The 13,900-nt window shown below is 52.8% G+C and overlaps 5 protein-coding genes across 5 annotated transcripts; 1 reads left to right on the top strand and 4 right to left on the bottom strand.

Annotated features, from left to right (window-relative positions):
• Window positions 1-546: 546 nt before the first annotated feature.
• CC77DRAFT_1066099 (hypothetical protein) lies at window positions 547-1,220 on the bottom strand (the record flags this gene model as incomplete). Its single annotated transcript, XM_018528871.1, has 2 exons — window positions 547-730; window positions 808-1,220. The coding sequence occupies 2 exons, from the start codon at window positions 1,218-1,220 to the stop codon at window positions 547-549; spliced, it is 597 nt and encodes a 198-aa protein (XP_018381040.1).
• Window positions 1,221-1,950: 730 nt separating this feature from the next.
• Window positions 1,951-5,531, bottom strand: CC77DRAFT_946479 (structural maintenance of chromosomes protein 5; the record flags this gene model as incomplete). The annotated part of the gene is made up of 5 exons (XM_018535087.1): window positions 1,951-2,338; window positions 2,389-3,005; window positions 3,055-3,182; window positions 3,233-3,305; window positions 3,357-5,531. 5 exons carry the CDS (start codon window positions 5,529-5,531, stop codon window positions 1,951-1,953), a joined length of 3,381 nt encoding a protein of 1,126 aa, XP_018381039.1.
• A 489-nt stretch (window positions 5,532-6,020) lies between these two features.
• On the bottom strand, window positions 6,021-8,126 carry CC77DRAFT_946412 (kinase-like protein; the record flags this gene model as incomplete). Its single annotated transcript, XM_018535082.1, has 4 exons — window positions 6,021-6,121; window positions 6,174-7,053; window positions 7,103-7,527; window positions 7,577-8,126. The coding sequence occupies 4 exons, from the start codon at window positions 8,124-8,126 to the stop codon at window positions 6,021-6,023; spliced, it is 1,956 nt and encodes a 651-aa protein (XP_018381038.1).
• A 268-nt stretch (window positions 8,127-8,394) lies between these two features.
• Window positions 8,395-10,166, bottom strand: CC77DRAFT_453473 (hypothetical protein). The gene is made up of 2 exons (XM_018531747.1): window positions 8,920-10,166; window positions 8,395-8,870 (listed from the first exon to the last, which is right to left on the bottom strand). The coding sequence occupies exons 1-2, from the start codon at window positions 10,027-10,029 to the stop codon at window positions 8,664-8,666; spliced, it is 1,317 nt and encodes a 438-aa protein (XP_018381037.1). The 5' UTR covers window positions 10,030-10,166; the 3' UTR covers window positions 8,395-8,663.
• A 1,337-nt stretch (window positions 10,167-11,503) lies between these two features.
• On the top strand, window positions 11,504-13,200 carry CC77DRAFT_946367 (fumarate hydratase; the record flags this gene model as incomplete). Its single annotated transcript, XM_018535075.1, has 3 exons — window positions 11,504-11,885; window positions 11,935-12,952; window positions 13,005-13,200. The coding sequence occupies 3 exons, from the start codon at window positions 11,504-11,506 to the stop codon at window positions 13,198-13,200; spliced, it is 1,596 nt and encodes a 531-aa protein (XP_018381036.1).
• Window positions 13,201-13,900: the final 700 nt, after the last annotated feature.

Raw genomic sequence — 13,900 nt, 5'->3', positions numbered from 1 at the left:
AGGTGTACAAGTAGAGGGGAACGCAATTTCGTTGCTCCCAAGTCAAACAATTGCAACAGTCCTGTCATGCATATGTGCGGCAGTATACCTGCAGTAGCACTCTAACGTGTCGCTGTCTCGAACCTCGACAAGTCGTTTTCGCAGCCTCAGTTACGCGGCGGCGCTCTACTCAGACCACATAGGAACCCGCAAAAGGCGAAGTCAGGGACAACAAGAGTATAGGATTATTAGTTCGGCTATCGCGAAGCATCATTCATGCAAACATCGAGGTTGCATGCATTTTTTCACCGACACCTACCGGCCAAAGTCATTCTAACGGGAGAGGAAGAGCATGGAGATTTTGAAACACGCCACTCCCGCCCCACTACATACAACATACACGCTGTGAGACATACGACCAAAACAAAGCTTCTCCAGCCGACTCTGTCGCCGACATACCGCTGGTCTCCATTAATCATCGCCATTATCCGGCTTTGGACATTTGCCTCGTTACCTCTTCGCTTCGGTCTTTGACAGATCTGCTTATTTCGCGCCATTCTCAGATGCTTAGGCAGCTGACCCTTCAATGACAAGCTCTTTGTTTACACTCAGATAGCTCTTGATCTTACATCTCAATCCGTCGTGCGGTTTACCCTGAAGACACGTAAGATAACTGGTCGGTTCCTTCGCGTCGTTTGCTGTGATAGCTGTGTGGCCTGAGAACGTCGGGAAAAGCAGGTCACCGTCTTGTCTACACGGTAATCAGCGTCAGTGTATGTCGACATATGCATGATCGTGGGGATATCGTAAAAAGCCAAGAAAGCATACCTGTTCCTGTACAGCCACAGCGAAAAGCTCAACTCAGCTCTTCGTTCTCCAAGCCCATCATACTTCTGCATCCCAAACATCAAGCCGCCTTCTCCGTCTTCCTCATATCTTACACAATCGATCAGCCGCTCCATGATAGTACCATTTGCCATGGCACCCTGACAATTCCACTTTGCCAGTTCTGTCGCAGCTGGAACCATCACGTCAAAGTCGATGGTAGAATCGGACTTTGAATCTTCAGGCCAAGGTGGGTTACCCGGGATACCGGTGCCGATGCTCATCATATGCATGTCTAGACGAAGATTTTGCCATGTTTCTGTCGTAATGGTGTTGAGAACAGGTAGACTGTTTGGCAGAGCGTTCGTAAGAGGTGAAAGAAGTGTGAAGGCGAAGAATATAGTGTAAAGTGCCATGTTGCCGAAGTCGTTCGATACTGTTGTTGCTCTGGAAGGCAGTTGTTTCCTCAGTTGTTCTCGTATAGTGATGAACTGAACGTAGGCATTTATCCAGTATACACACAAGGAAAAAGGCTCTCTCATATTCCCGTTTCGTTTGCGCCTCTCTTGGGTCGCCTTCTGCGATGCAACCCTTCCAAGGTATTCTGTACCATGACGCAGCCCTGGCACCAACTGTAGCGAGCCATAGCACCACCCCAACCTATAATACAGGTGAGCAGTACCAGGGTACCCGCTTACCTCGTACAAACTTTTCAGCTTTCGAGCTTCCACATCCAGTGGAGAGTGTTGGGATCGACCTACAGCTGAGTATTGGCGAGGTGTCTGCAGAATAAGGTAGTTGTTGCTGCACAAAGGTACCACGCCGCGTCGCACGAACACGATATGTCAAAGGAAATGGTTACATAGCCACGTACGGATACGGGTACCTCAATATATTCTCCGCGCACGCCATGCGATAGCGCTGATAAGAAGGGCGCTAAGAATGTTCGATGCGCGATCGATATCGCGCGTTTGCTAAGCCGTAGCACTGGTATCATTATGCACCTGCGCCATTGCCAATGCCAATACCCTCCGCCGTTAAACATGTCGAACCGTAAACGCCTCCTGATTACCATGGCAGCAGTGTCACATCTTACACGAGATGCTTTCGTCTACCCTTGGGCAGCACTTATACAGTTTTACATCTTCAAGCGACAGCAACGCTCCGCCGAACTGCCAGGGCGATCTCTGCCATACTTGACAAATTCCACTCACCCGTTTTTCCTGTTGCAACCGGGACATGTTCTCCAGAGTTGATGATATGCACTTTCATCTTCTCGTGATACTTGAGACCAGGCAGAAGTTTGGGTGTCACAAGAAAGTATTGACTCGTGTTCTCCTGGCACGCAATATCCACCATGCGTCCATGTACCATACGTTCGTTGCGAGGATCCATACCCTGATTGATTTCGTCGACGACGCGGAAGGGCGATTGGGCGAGGTCTTGTAGCGCCATGAGGTAGAAGACGGTTGAGACGGAGCGCTCGCCACCGGATTGGCGGTGGGAGTCTAGGACGCTGAGACTTTCATTTTCTCTATTAGGATCATTAGCGTCGTTTCATTCACGGACCAGGAAAAAACTGACCGGAAGCGGACGGAGATCTGGATGGACCATTTGTCAAAATCTGCTTCGTGTTTGTTCACCTGGACGTCTCCTGCGCATCCGATCATCTCAAATTGTTGCGCGAAGGCTGCGCTGATTTTGCGGACAAGACGATCGAGCTCAGGCTCCCACTTGCCGCGGATCTCGTTGATCTCATCCTTGATTTGCTCGAGATCACGGGCGTACTCGTCCAGCTTGATTCGTGCTGTTCTGATTTCCTCTTCGCGCTTCTCGTAAGCTTTGATCGCCCCAGGATTGCCTTCAGCCATCATTCCCAATCGCGCAGTGACAGACTGTATCTCTATGTCCAAGTCATCGATGCTGGGGATAGATTCTTTGTATGCGAGTATCATCCGATTCTCCTCCTCGGTGCAGGTGCTAATTTCTTCCTGCGTGACGTTGAAAATCCTCCTGTAGTCACGCCGAAGGGCTTGATGGCGTTGATCAAGCTCGGCGATCCTGTGCTGTTGTGCTTGCTGTTTCTGCAATATTTCGCTGTTCTCCTGTATTAAGCCCCTGAGTTCAGACTTGGCTTCGATGAATCTAATCTCAGCCTCCACGTGCGATTCATGAAATGCTCTCATCTGCGTGACAGCTTTCTGTAAAGCAGATCAGCAAATGCTATACGAAAGAATAAGCGTAACTTACAGCATATTCGAGCGTCAGACTAGCCGCCTTCAGAGATGCGACACGAGCGTCAGCTTTGATTGCTCGAATGCGGTCGGCCGTTTCCGCAATCTTCTGTTTATGACTGTCCAGGTCCATTTGTTTCATTGCTATATGGAATCAGCAAACATGCTCTTTCTCTCGTAATTGAAACACACACCGATCTTTCCAGGAAGGGCTTCCCATTCGGCCAGAGCTTTCCTGATGCCGTTTTGCTCAGCTTGGACGATTTCCTACCTCCTTATTAGTAAATAGAGACCGCATATACCAGCAGGAACCTATACCATTTCTTGTCTGAATTCTGCAATCTCCTCGTTGAGGGTCTTCATTTCATTCTTGACTACAGTGTTTTCCTCTTGCAGCTCTTGTTTTGTTCGCACTAGCTCACGTTGTTTTTGTTCAAGCTCCCGCATCTCATCCGCGTTGGCTGGCTGGTCAACGAAAAATTGTGCCGGTCTAAGTTTTGTGACAGATGTTGAAGCTTGGCCGTAACGTCGAACAACGCGATTCGTGAGCACACCACTGACCCAGCTGTGGATCGGGCTGTTTGTTACAGCCTCATGTTGCTCGTCCGAGATTGGATTTGCAGCATAGGCGATCTGGTGTAATCTGTTGTTGTCGCAAAGCATTGCCAAGACTTCATCCGGCCCTTGAAGGTAGTCTAACATATATCCCTCAAACCCGTAACGAGTCAGTTCTGCTTCAGAGACAGGCTTTTGATACGCAGAGAGAGGCTTCGGCGATGTTCGAAGATGGACGTCGTGAAGTCCTTGCCCGCCGTTCTCTTTCTTGGTTAGGAGTTTGTTCATAAGTAGCTTTTGATCATCTTTGTGGGTACAGGTAATGGCAACGACATCACCCCTTCTCAACTGCCCTTCGACGGCCTGAGCATACCTAGGATCTATGACGGAACATTCTAGAATCGGCGGACCGCACACTTTGCCTTTCAGATTTAGAGAATCTTTGTGCTTCTGAACCCAGTCCCATGCAGCAGCTGTGTCGTGAGAAAGTCTCTGTAAGAGACTGGCCTGTTTCCCGCTTTGAGTATTCAGCCTTGCGCGGTCTGCTTTCAGCTTTTCATTCTGCCTCGAGATGTCAGGCACGCGACGGTTCCTCATATCGAGTAATATGTTTTCCTTTTCCACGACAAGGCCCGCCCTAGTTGATATCTCATTACGTAGAGCTGCCTTGCGTTGCTCGTAAGACTCTGCGTCGTAATGCTCGGGCTCACTGTTTTGCTGTTGCTTCAGCTTGACGATCTCATGATTTAGACGGACCATGTCTTGCTCGCTCGTCTTCTTCGATGCTAGTTCAGCACTAATCATCGCCGTAGATTCTGCTGCCTTCGTCTTTTCAGCGTCGACCTTTCTCGCAATGTTGTCGGCTTGAGTCTTGATCATATCGACGCGGTTCTTGCGAAGGCGCACAACCTGCTGTATTTGATCCTGATATGCTTCAACCGCCGACTGAGCTTGACGCGCTGGCTCTATGTCGACGTTGATCTGATCGAGCTCCAGTCTTGCTTCTCGGATTTCCGCCTTGATATTATTAATGTTTGTCTTGAGGTCCTTCATCTCGATCATAGGCCTGACCATCTCTAGACATTTTGCTTCTCGCTGTAGATTTTCGCGCTGGTGGTGACGGTCCACATCGCCTCTTAATGAGGTCTGTTGTTTTTCCGACTTCTCAAGACTCTCGCGTTGCTTGGTCTGCTCATCCTCCTTCGATCGCTCGCTTACACGCAGGGCCTTTAGCTGATCATGCCACTCTACCATGTAAGGAGGCGCTGCAGCGCGTTGAGTTTCTCGTAGACGGTCGACGTCGCTCATCATGGAGAATGCAACAACACGGTCCTGCGGCAAGAACTGGCACAGGTTGTCGATTTGAATGGAGTATCCTTTGGCCATCGCTACGACATCTTTCTGGGTGACGCGCCTATCTTCTAGGAAGAAGACAGACTTGTTGTCTTCTTTACGAATGAGGCGCTTGACTATTCGATTTGGGCCCTTGCCAGAGCCCGTTGCAAGCTCGATCTCAATGACGGCTTCTGTCGCGCCGTGTTTGACGAATTGGCCCAGCTCTTTAGCTCTGCCCAAATGTTCACTGTTCCATCCGAGACCCAGGCAGATTGCGCAGACCAAGGTGCTCTTTCCTGTACCGTTCGGACCGATGATCATGTTCAGGCTTGGTCCCAAATGAAACTCGGCGGCCGTGTATGTGACGAAGTTTGTGAGCTTCACTCTGACGAGCGAACCCGGTTTGAAATCGTCTTGAGCGTGTGCGGTCGAGCCGTTCCGGTGGCCATTTGTTCGGAGGGAGCCGTTGGGCGCGTTCTGTTCGTAGCGTGCGCGTTTGCTGGCGGAGGACGGTGGAGAGGAGGAGGCGGAAGATTCTTCGTCTTCATCTTCGCTGACCGCGCGCGACGGGCGTTTTCGACCTCGCTGAACGATACCAGGCATGGTCGCGATTTGTTTGTGTGGGTCGCCGTATGTGGAGTATGCAGTATGAGGGAGGGGATGGAATGACGGGAACTATCCATTAGCGTGACGCGATGGCTCCGTGCGCCGAACGCGATCACGTGCTGTCGTGTGGACACCTCCATGCTAGCTCTAGTCGGTTGTCTTTCATTGTACAATCACTTGCATATCGCAGGATGAAGAAGCACCGCTCTCACTCTTATACTCATTGTCTACTAATACACGACAACTCAATGCACGCAAATCACTTGCCCACCCAATAAACTATGCTTAGACCAAACTGAACGCCAAATCTAACAAATCATGTCACAACGTGGAACCTAGAAACTGGCCTTTCCACGCACGCACCTCATCACTCGGCTCACGCCCACGACTTCCAGTTGCTGTGGTTGATGCCTGAAAACGGGTGTACGAATGAGAGAAAGTGCCGACGCAACCAGTGCTACGACACGTAAAGCAGAATGATAGCTCTTAGAATATGGTGCCAAAGTTCTCCTCAACCATTGGAAGCGGCTTCCTAGGGCTTGACGGCTTGCCGTTCTCGTCGGCCGTCTTCTTGTGGCGGAAGGTGACTGCAATACAGATTAGCGATTTGACGAAACACTAGTATTCGTCAAGACTTACATCCAACAAATAGACCCTTGCCCATCTGAACGTTGCGGTCTTGCATAGCCTCCAAAGCAGCCTGCTTCTCGTGTACTTCCTTGTATTTCGCCATGTCGGCTTCATTGCCGAAATCGTCAAAGTATCCAGCGTCGGTCTCGCTGTCCAACTCCGGTACGAACGGTGCCTTCTGCTCCCTCAACCTCGTCCAGTCGACCTCAGCAAAGTACTGATGGGCATGAATCTCAGAAATGTTGCGGAAGCGGGTAGACTTGGATGCTACGAGACGGACGATGAGGTCCCAGGTGCGCTTCGACAGGAAATAGGAAGGATCTTCGTAGACGGGTTTCCGCAGGACCTTCTTCCATTGTTTCAAGTTTTGCCAGGTTTCGTCAACCGTGGCACCAGCGAAGGGTGGATATCCGGCTAGGGCCTCGAACAACATACATCCCAGGCTCCAGTAGTCGACTGTGAAATCGTACTCGTCACCCTTCAACACTTCAGGCGCCATGTAGTCAGGGCTTCCAACGATACTCTTGGCGTAGTTGACGTCCCGTTCGCGAAGAGAGCGGTAGTTTTCCCGACGCTGTGCTGCCGATCGGTCTTCGATAGGACGGCCAAATGGCGACACAACGTCACTGACAGATTCGAGCTTGATACGCATAGACTCAATCTTTGAAGGCGCAAGGATACCGGCTGCAAGGCCAAAGTCTGTTAGCTTGACGTGTCCAGTGCTGTCGATCAAGAAGTTCTCAGGCTTCAAGTCGCGATGAATGTAGCCCAGCTGATGCAGCGAATCGATACACGAGAACATTTCGGCAATGTAGAAGCGGGCATGTCGGTTGTGCAAGACACCAGTGTTGTTGAGCAAGGTTCGGAAGTCACCTCCGGGGACGTATTCCTAGCAGTCGTCAGTTCATTACGCAATGCTTGCTCTTGTTGCAACTCACCATGGCGAGGTAGATGCTCTTATCGTCTTGGAAGGCGTAGAGTAGGCGGACAAGCCACTCGCTCTTAGCAGTGGTCAAGATATCGCGCTCTGTCAAGACGTGGCGAACTTCATCCAGCTTGAAGAGCAGCTTCTTGCTCATGACCTTGAGGGCGCACACCTCGCGTGAGTCCTTTTTCTGGGCCAAGTATACCTGTCCATAGCCACCCTGACCGACTTGTGTGAGGATCTGGAAATCACCCTGCCGTAACCGAGTACGTCGCTTGCGGAGGTTGGCGCGCTCGCGGCCGAGATATTGTGTAAGGGCATCGTTGTATTCCTCTTCTGGTGTATCTGGCGGTGGAGGGTTCTGGGCCTTGAACTGAGACAGACGGCTCTGGCGACTGTGCACGTAAGTGAGCAGATCGTAGTAGTAATCGAGGAAGTCTGCAGGTTCCATTAGCACTGGCTCGAGATGGTTTGATCCAGACCTTACACAGCTGAGTCACGTTGGCCAGGCGCTTGACGGCCGGCTTCCTTGCCTTCTCCAATTCCTCTGGTGACAAGCGCTGTGGGCCGTTGATGTAGCGCGTGGACTGCTGGCCTTCCTCGCGTGTCCTGTAAGGCTCCTGCCGCGACTGTGCTGCGTGCGTGAGATAGCTCGACTCCTTCTGCAGGCCCGGGCGACCACTGAGGGGCGTGTTCTCTTGATTCGACTTGCGTGTGGGGCTGCCCGGTGCATGACTTGGGCTGTCCGGTGCGCTGTAGTCACCTAGCTGCAGTTTGTTGGGCAGTGTTGGTGTTGCGGGCTTCGTCTTGGAGGGCGAGCCCATGGTGGGTAGCAGCCTCATGGCATTTTCGAAGACGTGTGGCAGATCGAATGCGCCGGGCGGCTGGTGGTGTTTGCTTGGACTGCCCTGGGGCGTCTGCTGCGGGCTCATGAAGGCCTCGGTCGGCGTGCCTGGGCGATCCATTGCGTTGTCGCGGGTCTGCAGTGGGGGTGGAGGGGCGGGCAGCTGGAAGTTGTCTCTATTGCCGTCTTCCATGATGGGCTACTGGGCGATAGGGCAGGAAGGAGCGGTGGATGGGCAGCAGCGAATAGCCGCGGGGGACAGGCAGGCAAGCGCGAAGAAGCAAAAGGCTAGCAATGTGGGCGCAGGCAATCGGCGACTGTGGTTTTACAACGCAACACTTTACACGCCTTCGTAGTTTGACGGGCGCAGGGTGTAGAGGGTCAAGTTTGTGTTGATGGCGGGGTGCATGTTTTGGGCTAAGTGTGGCTCCGGGCAACGATGAATTCCAGGCATCCCGGCAAGTGGAGCCCATCTGCGATCGACGCAAGGTCCTGACATGCAAATTCGGTAGCCACGAAGATGCTGATGTTGATCTCATGCTCGGCACGTATTATGTACATATCCAATCTGACGCCCTCTGTTTCCCAATTACCCACATCCTGTGCAACCGTCAGTAAATACCACCGCCAAACAATAACGCCCTGAGTAGCCGACCAAGATTACCCGTCCGAAACAATGATATCACAGCTCTAAGAACAGTATCCTCGCTCCCATCTCGCTTCCCAACCCTCATGTCTGGTAAAAATGGCTCTGAAACTCCTGGGCCTGCATTTCTGCGCGAGCAAGTAGTTCTTGTTCGCGGGCAAGAAGTTCGATAAATGCCTGCCCACGCGAAGATGCGTGTAGCAAGGGTGGGATCCATCGGGGCTCTTCTATCAGCTGTGCCCGGCACATGGGACAAGTAACTTTGTTCTTATGTTCTCTGCACGTATCAAACTGGGCTGTGTTAGCAGGCAAACAGCCTCTTCTAGGTACTTATACTGACCCATTGGTTTATGCAAAACTCTCCAAATCTGTGTCCGCAAACTAGCTGCACAGCATTCTCCTCGTCTTCTGTGGGTGCTACAAGTGTCGTGGCGTAGTCTTTCTGACAGATATCACAAGTTTTGGACGCATCCTCTGGAAGCGCGCTTGGTAGATGCCGATTCAGGCTGAGCTTCAGTATATTGATCTGGCGAGCAGTGGAAACATTGGGGTCACTAAAAGTCTGGCGGCCTGGCGGCCGTGGTAGTACTTCTCTTGGTCGGTGCCTCATGCGGTTCGATGGTGGCGCACGGGCAGCCGCTTCTTCTGCGTCAGACGACGTGCTCGACTGTGAGAGGTCGACCGAGTACCGCTCGAAATTCCTACGATTCGAGGCGCGCGGGGAGGTACTACGATCCGAGCGGCGACTCGGACCCGGAAAGGATATCCATGGAGGTTGTTCGAATCCGGGATATGTTTGTTCCCTTGCTTGACTCGGTGCTTGAGGTGGTGGTCTCGGATCTCGAGCCCGGCCTCCTGGTACTGGCTCTCGATGTCTTGCATAAGGGCCACGTACAGTGTTTGCACGTGCACTGCGGGCAGTTGGTCCGACGCTCGTCCTTTGATTGCTGCGGGGTGGACTATATGAAGGTCCAGCGTTGAAAGATCCGAACAGAGGAGGATTGCTGTAACCTGCTGACATTGGGAAAGGGTAGCTCTGGACGCTGACACCATTGTTATACAACGTCTGGCCCACCAGCGGCTGATCAAACACGTTTCGCGTGGGCGACGACCTTGAGGGATTCATGACTGGATACGGTTCATATGAGTATGTGGCGGGGGGATAAAAGTGTCGACGATTGCTCCCCATAAATGGCAAAGGCGAACTTCCCGATGGATAATTGCTTGTAGGCGGCACGAGAGGCATGGAAACCGACGGATGATTTCTCTCAGGTATGAGGGGTGCTGAAGTGTTGCCACCGAGCCCATGGTAGTTTTGATATATGGGTGGAAGTTGTTGTTGAAACGGTCTCTGTGAAGAGAGAGTCGGGGCAGTCAGCTCTGCATGCGGATCTTCAGGATCAGTGGTATATTGAGGCCAAGAAGTTGCGCCGTTGTCATTGTGAGCCATGATAGATGTCTTGTAGAGGATTTGCGCTTGCGTTCACAAATGGTACCATGAGCTGTGTCAAGTGGTGGTAAGCGAGTGTCAGGATAGAGGCGGATGCCGATGTTGATGTTGATGCTGATGCTATGAAATATGGAGTTGCAACTGTTGCCAGTCAATGTTCGGCCTTGATTGAGGCAGTCGTTGGGAAGAGAGCTTCGTAGCAGAAGGCTCGATGAGCGTCATGAAAGCCTTATCTGCAGCTAAGCAAGTACGTGTGGCCAAACTGAACCCGTGCTTCACAAATGCACACACAAAGGCGAAGTGAAGTTGAAGATACAATAGCAGGCTGCGAAAGGGCAGTAGGCAGCAAAAACGGAGTGGACCGTTTGTTGAGGCTGGAGTCTGAGCCGTAGGTGAAGATGAGGGGTCATTAGCTCCATGTTACGCTGGCTCGCTCGAAGACGAGCGCCCAGCATGGATCGAAAGGATGGTGGAGACAGATCAGGTGCGCTCCGACTTGACTCGCTACGTTAATCTAATATGACCAGGCGTCGGAAGACGGAAAGCGCAGGGCACATGGTTCCAGGGCGTCACGCCGCAACCTAGCTTCCAAGTGTACTTGGTCGTTTGCCATGGTAGCTCTAGATCGTCATCAGAGGGCGGAGTCTAACATCATCACCCAATAAATTGGACCCTCAGCCGAACCCAACGCAGCGATGCAGAGAGAAGTTCGGGCGGGGACAGGCCTTAGGTACGAGGCGTGTTTCACGCAGCAGGGTGTGCCCGATAATGCCGAAGCTTTTGATCGGTGACTATGCGGAAAGTCCACTAAGGACCGACCGAAGCAGGCAAAGCAGATCTACACCGAGAGAGGGCCAGAGTCTCCACCAGAAGAAGCAGGACGAGACGTGGCATCTGAGAGTGCTGCGCGGCCTGGTCTTGGGAGAATGGGAACAGCGTGGCTGGCCAGGGCGGTGGGACATGATGGAACCGCCGCATCAGCGCAAAAAAGGAGACGGAACGCTTGACGTTGCATGCGCAGGTCATCACAGGCTAATGCTGAGCATTTGGCGCCGGGGTGCGGAAAGAGAGCGGAAGAATGACACGGTGCTGGATGGCGGGATGGCGGCATGTCGGCTTGGTGGTAAAAGTTAGCAGCGGACCTCTGGCAACAACGGCGGGCAACAACCATGAATTCGACAACGCCCTCTTCAGAGCTTCCAAGGTCCAACTGGAGGGGCATTCCACCCGTAGCTTGGCGTTTGCTGGCGAGTCACGTGCACTCCATGGAGGCCGCGGGAAAGACCGGAGGGAATTGCCGCGGACATGAGGTCAGAGCTCTGAACTGGAGCATTTTGACTCGCAGCGCAATTGTTCGTCTCGTCTTCAGATTTGCGACTTGCGCCTTGGTGTTCACTGCGCACCTCAATTAGCCAATCCGGCATCTGCCCCCCATTTCCACTCCATCCCATCCCCACAAACAGCTGCTGCAACCATGTTCCGAAGCGCAGTCAAGCTCCGCGCCGCCGAGGCCGGAGCATTGCGATCACTCGCACATGCAAAGGCCAGCCCCTCCTTCTGCTGTGCCCGCAGCACGCGTCCGCTCTCCACCACTCGATACACCCCCGTGAAGTCGCAGAGCCAGTTCCAGCGCCGCCAATTCAGCGTCACCAGCAGCATGGCCAACACACGAACCGAGAGCGATGCCTTTGGCGAGATCCAGGTCCCCTCGGACAAGTACTGGGGAGCCCAGACGGAGCGCTCGCTGGAAAACTTCAAGATCAACCAGCCCCAGGACCGCATGCCGCCGCCCATTGTGCGCGCCTTCGGCATCCTCAAGGGCGCTGCTGCCACGGTCAACATGAAGTTTGGGCTGGGTATGGCACGTTGAAGAATGCGAAGGCGACACGGCTAACGCCCATGCAGACCCCAAGCTCGGAAAGGCCATCCAGCAGGCCGCTGACGAGGTTGCCTCCCTCAAGCTCATCGACCACTTCCCGCTTGTGGTGTGGCAGACAGGCTCTGGCACCCAGTCCAACATGAACGCGAACGAAGTCATCTCCAACCGCGCCATCGAGATCCTCGGCGGCACAATGGGCAGCAAGAAGCCAGTCCACCCCAACGACCACGTCAACATGTCCGCCTCCTCCAACGACACCTTCCCCACCGTCATGCACATCGCGGCCGTGCTCGACTTCGAGGAGTCGCTCCTTCCCGCCCTCACCAGCCTCCGCGATGCGCTGCAGAAGAAGGTCGACCAGTGGGAGAACCTGATCAAGATTGGCAGGACACATCTCCAGGATGCTACCCCTCTGACTCTCGGCCAGGAGTTCTCTGGATACGTACAGCAGCTCGACTTTGGCATTGAGCGGATAAAGACCTGCCTCCCGCGCCTCAAGATGCTGGCACAGGGTGGAACAGCCGTCGGAACTGGTATCAACACATTCAAGGGCTTCGCCGAGGACATTGCCACGGAAGTCAGCAAGATGACTGGCAAGGACTTCGTCACCGCACCCAACAAGTTCGAAGCCCTCGCTGCCCACGATGCCATCGTCGAGGCCCATGGCCAACTCAACACCCTCGCAACCTCCCTCTTCAAGATCGCCCAAGACATCCGCTTCCTCGGTTCCGGACCCCGATGCGGTCTTGGTGAGCTGAAACTGCCTGAGAACGAGCCCGGTTCTTCCATCATGCCCGGCAAGGTCAACCCCACACAGTGCGAGTCCCTCACCATGGTCTGCGCCCAGGTATTCGGTAACCAGGCCGCTACTACCTTCGCTGGATCGCAGGGTAACTTTGAGCTCAACGTATTCAAGCCCGTCATGATCCGCAACCTGCTCCACAGCTCGCGTCTGCTTGCGGATGGCATGCGCAGTTTCGAGAAGAACCTCGTTGCTGGTCTGGAGGCCGATGAGAAGCGCATCAGCTCCATCATGAGCGAGAGGTAAGTCACATTACTCGAATCAAATGTCCTTCATGTAGCTAACTTGATATAGTCTCATGCTTGTTACCTGCCTTAACCCCGTCATCGGCTACGACGCTGCTAGCAAGACCGCCAAATACGCACACAAGAACAACCTCACCCTCAAGGAGGCTGCTCTCAAGCTCGAGGTCATCAGTGAGGCGGACTTTGACAAGTACGTCAGGCCTGAGTTGATGGTCAACCCCTCCGAGTACAAGCCCAAGAACTAGGTGCCGTGACGAGATTCAAATAGTAAAAATGTAAAATGTAACATACAAGTACAACACAGCATGGATATGAGCGGTAATGACTAGCACCACTGTTATCATTGCGCTGATATTTTATATAACGATATCGATTTGCGTGACACTCATGTTTTAACCACCTCCGTGTTGATGAAGACGCTGCTCGATGGTTCTGAGCTTTCTGTCATGTCCGGTTTTTACGTTTTGGAGTTGCACGCACCGGGAGCGATTGAGCAGGCTGTAAGAAAATCATTACACGATATTGATCAAATTGTTCTAGTGTTATACGCCCGCACCTTCCATCTCCGCCCATCAAACCTCTAGATGTACTTCCATCTTTCTCATATGCCTTTCCTAAGAAAGGGACTCGATGCTGATGTCGAACGTATGTTCAGTGGTCCTGAGTGACTTGTCCTCTGCTGCGTTTGTAGTCTACCATTCTAGTACCACGCAATGAGCGGATGGCAAGCAGAGTACGACTTTGCCTCCAGTAGCCGGTTGTAGTCTTCCCAAAACATCAACTCCAATTAACCTTAGCACACACTTCAATATCTAGAGGTGCCCTGCCACCAAACTCTTTGTTGCCACCTCATCAGTCCTTCCTCACTCCTACACGATCAAGCTTAGCTCAGCTCTAACTATCTGGAGTACAAGTCATAGATCCTCCCTCCTGTTGTAGCCCCCG

Source organism: Alternaria alternata, assembly GCF_001642055.1.
Source record: "Alternaria alternata strain SRC1lrK2f unplaced genomic scaffold CC77scaffold_25, whole genome shotgun sequence".
In the NCBI taxonomy this organism is placed as follows: Eukaryota; Fungi; Ascomycota; class Dothideomycetes; order Pleosporales; family Pleosporaceae; genus Alternaria; species Alternaria alternata.
Note: the sequence above shows the minus strand (reverse complement) of the source record. Positions and strands in the feature narration are given on the sequence as shown.

Coding starts and splice junctions, on each gene's coding strand:
- CC77DRAFT_453473 (XM_018531747.1), bottom strand. CDS start 10,029: ATGGCTCACAATGACAACGGCGCAACTTCTTGGCCTCAATATACCACT. Junction 8,871..8,919: donor AGTTTTGCATAAACCAATGG/GTCAGTATAAGT, acceptor AACACAGCCCAG/TTTGATACGTGCAGAGAACA.